At 58.3% G+C, this 8,103-nt stretch overlaps 1 protein-coding gene across 1 annotated transcript in view; it reads left to right on the top strand.

The window, feature by feature from the left end:
• Positions 1–558: 558 nt before the first annotated feature.
• The window catches only part of LOC310650489 (verrucotoxin subunit beta-like), a gene marked incomplete at its 3' end in the record, with an annotated part of 35,091 nt that continues 27,546 nt past the window's right edge, over positions 559–8,103 (top strand). The window contains exons 1-3 of the mRNA XM_083380038.1: positions 559–739; positions 4,518–4,737; positions 5,478–7,208. Of these exons, the coding sequence (XP_083236164.1) occupies positions 4,650–4,737; positions 5,478–7,208 (1,819 nt within the window). The 5' untranslated portion in view covers positions 559–739; positions 4,518–4,649. The remainder of the gene's footprint in view (positions 740–4,517; positions 4,738–5,477; positions 7,209–8,103) is intronic.

Raw genomic sequence — 8,103 nt, 5'->3', positions numbered from 1 at the left:
AGGTCATCTAACCCAACCCTCTGCTCAGGGAGGAGACCCCTCCAGAATCACAGAGTTGGAAAGGACCCTGGAGGTCATCTACTCCAACCCCCCCCCCCTGCTCGAGCAGGAGACCCCTCCAGAATCATAGAATTACAGAGTCGGAAGGGAGCTCGGAGGTCATCTAGTCCAACCCCCTGCTCAGGCAGGAGACCCATACAGCAGGGGGTTGGACTAGATGACCTCGGAGATCCCTTCCAGCTGTCTTATTCTGCGGCTCTCTAAGCGTCTCCCGCTTCCGTGGGGGCGGGAGGGGCCGTTGCCCCCTCCCCCAATTCCCCCTCTTTCTCAATGGCCGGAAAGCGAAAGTGAAGGCGAAGGAAAGCGAAAGTCTCCGGGCGGCGCCGCCGCTGCTGCTTGGAAATCACGTGACGGAGGGGAAAAAAAGACCGCGAAGTTGCTCCCCCCCCCGGAGGAAAAGGCGGAGTCGCATCCCCAAAAATAGGCTGTTTATTTCCCGTTCTCTTACGGGCCGTTAGGGGCGTCTTTTCCTCCCCCCTCCCTTTTTTCCAAGCTTGGGGAGCGGGAGGACGCGCCTGGTGTCCGCCCGCGGAGATCGCCCTTAGGAGCTTTCCTTCCTGGGCGGAGGGGTCCGACTAGAAGACCTCGGAGGTCCCTCCCGGCACCGCTCTTCGGGTGGCGAGCGGGGGTCCGGCCTGCAGTCGCTCCCGACCCCTCTCCGGAAAGAGCCGCGGGCAAGGTAAGTGTGGGGAGAGGGAGAGAGGGAGGACAGGAACCCCCCCTTCCCCTTCCCTCCGGGTGGGCCCAACTAGATGACCTCGCAGGTCCCTCCCAGCCGCAGGGAAGCAAAAACAGCGGCGGAGAGACGAGTTTCCCCCACCTCCCCGGTCTCCACTCCAGCCTCCGCGGGATCCCGCCTTGAGCCTTGTCTTGAGCGGGGCGAGGGGGTCGGACTAGATGACCTCGGGGGTCCCTCCCAGCCGGAGGGAAGCAAAAACCGCGGCGGATAGAAGAATCCCCCCTCCCCGCACTCTCCACTCCAGCGTCCGCGGGATCCCGCCTTGAGCCGGACGGGCTGCCTTGTCTTGAGCGGGGCGGGGGGGGGGGGTCGGACTAGATGACCTCGGGGGTCCCTCCCAGCCGGAGGGAAGCAAAAACCGCGGTGGATAGAAGAATCCCACCCCCACACTCTACACTATAGCGTCCGCCGGCTCCCGCCTTGAGACGGACGGGCTGCCTTGTCTTGAGCGGGGCGGGGGGGGGGGGTCGGACTAGATGACCTCGGGGGTCCCTCCCAGCCGGAGGGAAGGAAAAACCGCGGCGGAGAGAAGAGTTTCCCCCAACCGCGACACACACACACACACTCTCTCTCTCTAGCCTCCGCGGGATCCCGCCTTGAGCCGGACGGGCTGCCTTGTCTTGAGCGGGGCGAGGGGGTCGGACTACATGACCTCGGAGGTCCCTCCCAGCCGGAGGGAAGCAAAAACCGCGGCGGATAGAAGAATCCCACCCCCACACTCTACAATATAGCGTCTGCCGGCTCCCGCCTTGAGACGGACGGGCTGCCTTGTCTTGAGCGGAGAGAGGGGGGTCGGACTAGATGACCTCGGAGGTCCCTCCCAGCCGGAGGGAAGCAAAAACAGCGGCGGAGAGAAGAGTTCCCACCCCCCCCCGCGACACACACACACACACACACACACACACACACACACACACACTCTAGCGTCCGCGGGATCCCGCCTTGAGACGGACGGGCTGCCTTGTCTTGAGCGGGGCGAGGGGGTCGGACTAGATGACCTCGGAGGTCCCTCCCAGCCAGAGGGAAGCAAAAACGGTGGTGGATAGAAGAATCCCACCCCCACACTCTACACTATAGCGTCCGCCGGCTCCCGCCTTGAGCCGGACGGGCTGCCTTGTCTTGAGCGGGGCGAGGGGGTCGGACTAGATGACCTCGGGGGTCCCTCCCAGCCGGAGGGAAGCAAAAACCGCGGTGGATAGAAGAGTTTCCCCCCCCCGCGACACACACACACACACACACACACACACTCTAGCGTCCGCGGGATCCCGCCTTGAGATGGACCGGCTGCCTTGTCTTGAGCAGGGCGGGGGAGGGTCGGACTAGATGACCTCGGAGGTCCCTCCCAGCCGGAGGGAAGCAAAAACGGCGGTGGATAGAAGAATCCCACCCCCACACTCTACACTATAGCGTGCGCCTTGAGCCAGGCGGGCTGCCTTGTCTTGAGCGGGGCGAGGGGGTCGGACTAGATGACCTCGCAGGTCCCCTTCCAGCCCCTATTCTATTCTATTCCGTCTTTCCTTTTTTGGGGGGGTGGGGTGTCCTGGAAGACCCTCCCTGCGCTCCTCATAGCTCTGACAGGCCATCTTATTCTGACCCTCCCTCTGCGGTAAACTAGGGTTTAAAACGGGGGTCTTCACGCTTGGCCCTTGCATGGCTTGTGGACTTCAAGTCCCAGAATCCCTCAGCCAGGCACGCCGGCCGAGGCATTCTGGGAGTTGAAGTCCACAGGTCATCAAGGGTCTTCAGGCTTGGCCCTTGCATGGCTTGTGGACTTCAACTCCCAGAATCCCTCCGCCAGGCATGCCGGCCGAGGCATTCTGGGAGTTGAAGTCCACAGGTCATCAAGGGTCTTCACGCTTGGCCCTTGCATGGCTTGTGGACGTGACAGACTTCAACTCCCAGAATCCCTCAGCCAGGCACGCCGGCCGAGGCATTCTGGGAGTTGAAGTCCACAGGTCATCAAGGGTCTTCAGGCTTGGCCCTTGCATGGCTTGTGGACTTCAACTCCCAGAATCCCTCCGCCAGCCACGCCGGCCGAGGCATTCTGGGAGTTGAAGTCCACAGGTCATCAAGGGTCTTCACGCTTGGCCCTTGCATGGCTTGTGGACTTCAACTCCCAGAATCCCTCAGCCAGGCACGCCGGCCGAGGCATTCTGGGAGTTGAAGTCCACAGGTCATCAAGGGTCTTCAGGCTTGGCCCTTGCATGGCTTGTGGACTTCAACTCCCAGAATCCCTCAGCCAGGCACGCCGGCCGAGGCATTCTGGGAGTTGAAGTCCACAGGTCATCAAGGGTCTTCAGGCTTTGCCCTTGCATGGCTTGTGGACTTCAACTCCCAGAATCCCTCCGCCAGGCACGCCGGCCGAGGCATTCTGGGAGTTGAAGTCCACAGGTCATCAAGGGTCTTCACGCTTGGCCCTTGCATGGCTTGTGGACTTCAACTCCCAGAATCCCTCAGCCAGGCACGCCGGCCGAGGCATTCTGGGAGTTGAAGTCCACAGGTCATCAAGTGTCTTCACGCTTTGCCCTTGCATGGCTTGTGGACTTCAACTCCCAGAATCCCTCCGCCAGGCACGCCGGCCGAGGCATTCTGGGAGTTGAAGTCCACAGGTCATCAAGGGTCTTCACGCTTGGCCCTTGCATGGCTTGTGGACGCGACAGACTTCAACTCCCAGAATCCCTCAGCCAGGCACGCCGGCCGAGGCATTCTGGGAGTTGAAGTCCACAGGTCATCAAGGGTCTTCGGGCTTGGCCCTTGCATGGCTTGTGGACGCGACAGACTTCAACTCCCAGAATCCCTCAGCCAGGCACGCCGGCCGAGGCATTCTGGGAGTTGAAGTCCACAGGTCATCAAGGGTCTTCAGGCTTGGCCCTTGCATGGCTTGTGGACTTCAACTCCCAGAATCCCTCAGCCAGCCACGCCGGCCGAGGCATTCTGGGAGTTGAAGTCCACAGGTCATCAAGGGTCTTCAGGCAAACAACAACAACAATAATAATAAAGTTGGAAGGGACCTTGGAGGTCATCTAGTCCAACCCCCTGCTCAAGCAGGAAACCTATACCATTTCAGACAAATGGCTGTCCAGTCTCTTCTTGAAAACTTCCAGTGTTGGAGCATTCACCGCTTCTGGTGGCAGGTGGTTCCACTGGTTAATTGTTCCAACTGTCAGGAAGTTTCTCCTTAATTCCAGGTTGCTTCTCTCCTTGATGAGTCTCCATCCGTTGCTTCTTGTCCTGCCTTCGGGCGCTTTGGAGAATAACTTGACTCCCTCCTCTTTGGGGGCCGCCCCTTTGCGAAGTCGATCAATCAAGAATAGAGCTAGGAAAGACCTTTGAGGTCATCTAGTCCAGCCCCCTGATCAAGCAGGAGACCCTCGACCAGGGGTGTCAAACTGCCGGCCTGAGTGGTCAAAAAATTATTATTCCACGCGGGGGGAGAAAAAAAACTAATAAAAACCTGGTTAAAAAAATAATTAAAAAAAACTTTTTAAAAAAGGCTCGTGGACTTCAACTCCCAGAATTCCTTGGCGGAGCCAGGGCTGAGGAATTCTGAGATTTTTGAAGTCCCCGAGTCTTAAAGTTGCCAAGTTTGAAGAGGCCTGGTCTAACTAACTAAGCCTGAAGTGGGGCTAGAGAATTGTCCCTGGAATTTACAAGCCCGGCTAGATTTGTGTCCGTGCAAGGATTCCAAACTAATGGCACGCTTCACGCCTCCTTCCAGCTCAGCCTGCTGATCTCTTACACACACACCCCGGCGGAATCCGGCTGCCGCGTTTTTCCCTTCGGGAAGCTCCGCTCTCTGCAACTCTTCCTTCCCCACCCCCCGGTTGGAAGTGGGGCCGGAAGCGCCGGAATGGAAGGGTCCCTGGAGATGCCGGCCCTCGGCCGCCCCTTCCGGCTGGGAACGCTGTACGACGGCCGCAGAGATTCCCTGATCCCAGGTAAGGCTCTTCCATCCACCCTCCCGGCTTTCCGCCATCGATCTGCGGGCTGCAGGAGGCGGTGGGTGGGATCCCAGGGAGTGCCCCCCCTTAAGGACGAGAGTTCCCGGACAGCTGGGGGGGGGGCAGAGGAGAGCTCTTCCTTCGGAGTTCCTCCGGGTGGGAGACGGCGAGAATAGAGATAGTCAAAATAGGGTGGGATAGAATTAGAATCCGAAGAATTGGAGTTGGAGTTGGAGTTAGAATTAGAATTAGAATTAGAATTAGAATTAGAATTAGAATTAGAATTGATGGTATGAATGGAATGGAATGGAATATGAAATAGAATAGGATAGGGAATAAAATAGAATGGAATGAGAACGGAACGGAATGGAATAGGAAATAGAATAGGAAATAGGAAATAAAACAGAACAGAATAGAATAATATAGAATAGAATAGAAAATATGGAATAGAATAGAATAGAATAGAATAGAATAGAATAGAATAGAATAGAATAGATTAGAATAGAATAGAATAGAATAGAATAGAATAGAATAGAATAGAATAGAATAGAATAGAATAGAATAGGAACGGAATGGAACAGAAGAATAAGAATAAGAATTATAGAAGAATAGAATAGAATAGAATAGAACCGAACAGAATAGAATATAGAAATAGTTTCATATGAAACCATGTTCTTTTTCATCAATAAACCGCAAAGCACGTTACGAGCGGCAACTGCAATTCCCTTTTCTTGCAGACGTCACTTTGTGGGATGCCGAGACTCTGCAAAAGGAGGTCACAACCGAGGCCCGCTCCTGGACGGAGGTTCAGGTCCTCCCGTCGGCCTCCCTGCAGAGCAAAACCGAGGCCCTCAACCTGAAGGGCGCTTTGAAAGCCAGCTTCCTGGGGGAGCTTTTCGAAGTGGGGGGGGCCGCCAAGTACCTGGAGGAGGGGCTGCCCTCCGCACGCCAGGCCCGCAGCACCCTTCACCTCCGGACCACCACGGAACTGAAGCAGCTGCCGACGGGTTTGCTGAGCGGGGAGAGGGTCTCCTACCGGGAAGCCCTTGAGGAGGGGTCCGCCACCCACGTGGTCACGGCCGTGCTCTACGGGGCCCAGGCCTTCTTTGTTTTCAACCGCCGGGTCTCCGAATCGGAAGATATCCGGGAGATCCAGCAGCGTCTTCTGGAGATGGTTGAGACGATGTCCAAGACGGCAGCCGAAGGCCGAGCTCCGCTCGGACAGAGCAACGCGCAGAGAGAAGCGGAAGGTCAGATCCGCTGTACGTTATACAGCGACGTGGCCCTGAAAAACCCGGCGACTTTTCAGGAGGCCCTGGAAACCTACGCCAGTTTCCCCCAAACGTCCGGGGAAGTCGGGAAGGCCGTGCCGGTGACCGTGTGGTTATACCCGCTGGTCAGGTTGGATCCCAAAGCGGCTCGGCTCGCCAGGGACCTTCCCTCAGGCTGGCTGGGCGACGCCCAGGCCCACTTGGAGTCCCTACGGGAGGCGGATCTGGCTTGCCGGGATCTGCTCGGATCCCCACCAGCCGGCCTCTTCCCGGAGATGAAGGACCAACTCGAGCAGCTGAGGCGTCTCTGCAGGCAACACAGTCAGGCGTTCCGGCTGGAGGTGGGGACAATGCTGCTATCCGTCCGGGCGGGAAAGGAAGAGGCTGGCGTCCTGGGGGCCCTGTCCACCGGCTTGATTCGGAGCCCCTTCCACCGGCAGGCCCTGACCGAGTTGCTGGGCCGGAAGAAACGGGAGATGGAATTCCTGGCCCTCTGCCTGTCCCGCCTGCAAGGGCTGGAGGTGGTCTCCGCTCCGAGCAAGCTGGAAGAAATACTGTTCGGTTGCCGGCACCGTTTTGTGGTGGCGTTCATGTTGACCTCCTTGCGCGGCGGGGATCCCGATGTGGAGGAGTTGCGAGGCTGGCTCCGAAGGCCGCTTTCCGAGGGGAGCGGAGAGCCGGCCTCTTCCTTGGAGAAGCCGAGCTCCAAGCCGTGGTTCGAGGACGAAGGGAGAAAGCACGGGATCCGCTGCGCCGTGGCCTCCCTGTCGGACTTTGCCCAGCTCCACCAGAATCGGGGCGACCTTCGCTTCCTGGTCTCCTCCGTCTGGGACGAGAGGCGGCCGGGAGCCTCGGTCTACCTCTACGAAGACGGCAAGCTGGTCGACCGCCAGCTGGAGCTGCCCTCCCAGCCAGGCCCTCCTGGGGTGGAGCTGGTCCAGGCAGACCGCGTCCGGGTCGTCGTCCGGCCGGCCAGTTTTGGGGCGGCTTCGGTATCCAGGTACGAGGTGCAGTACCGGATGGCCGGGGAGAAGTGGGCCAGCCTCCCCGCGGAGGAGCTGCGGGTGCAGCTCAATGTGGAGTACCAGTTCCGGTGCGCTGCCGTGACCCCAATAGGAAGGGGCCGATGGAGCGAGGCGGTTTCCCTGTGTCACCCGGAGAAGGCCGAAAAGGTAACCGGAGGCCTTCTGCAGTCTAGTCGGGCTGAAGGGGAGGAGCAGGGGGAGGAGGAGGAGGGGAGGGGAGAAAGAGGAGGAGGGAATAGAGGGAGAGGAGGAGGAGGAGGAGGAACTGTGGGGTCCTTGATGCTCTCTGAGCTGGGGGGTTTTCCTTGCAGACGTTTCATGACCCAACTAGGGACCGTCATCAGTGTCAGAAGGGAGGAGGAGGAGGAGGAGGAGGAGGAGGAGGAGGAGGAGGAGGAGGAGGAGGAGGAGGCTGTGTTGGGAATCTCTGCCACCTCGCCCCCCCAACTCCAGGCTCTTTAAGTGACGATGCCCTCGGCTCTCTTAGAGGCTCCAGAAGTTGGTTTGATGGAAAGCAAATGGCAAGGGAGGGGGAGAGAAGGGGAGGGGAGGCAAAGGGGAGGAGAGGAGAGGAGAAGAAAGGAAAGGAAAGATGAGGGGAGGGGAGGGGAGGAAAGGGGAGGAAAGGAAAGATGAGGGAAGGGAAGGGGAGGCAAAGGGGAGGGGAGGAGAGGAGAAGAAAGGAAAGGAAGAGAAAGGAAAGATGAGGGGAGGGAAGGAGAGGAGAAGAAAGGAAAGATGAGGGAAGGGAAGGAGAGGAGAAGAAAGGAAAGATGAGGAAGGGGAGGAGAGGAGAAGAAAGGAAAGATGAGGGAAGGGAAGGAGAGGAGAAGAAAGGAAAGATGAGGGAAGGGGAGGAGAGGAGAAGAAAGGAAAGATGAGGGAAGGGGAGGAGAGGAGAAGAAAGGAAAGATGAGGGAAGGGGAGGAGAGGAGAAGAAAGGGAAAGATGAGGGAAGGGGAGGAGAGGAGAAGAAAGGAAAGATGAGCGAAGGGGAGGAGAGGAGAAGAAAGGAAAGATGAGGGAAGGGGAGGAGAGGAGAAGAAAGGAAAGATGAGGGAAGGGGA

This window comes from Vipera ursinii (genome assembly GCF_947247035.1).
Source record: "Vipera ursinii genome assembly, contig: SUPER_Z_unloc_1, whole genome shotgun sequence".
In the NCBI taxonomy this organism is placed as follows: Eukaryota; Metazoa; Chordata; class Lepidosauria; order Squamata; family Viperidae; genus Vipera; species Vipera ursinii.
Note: the sequence above shows the minus strand (reverse complement) of the source record. Positions and strands in the feature narration are given on the sequence as shown.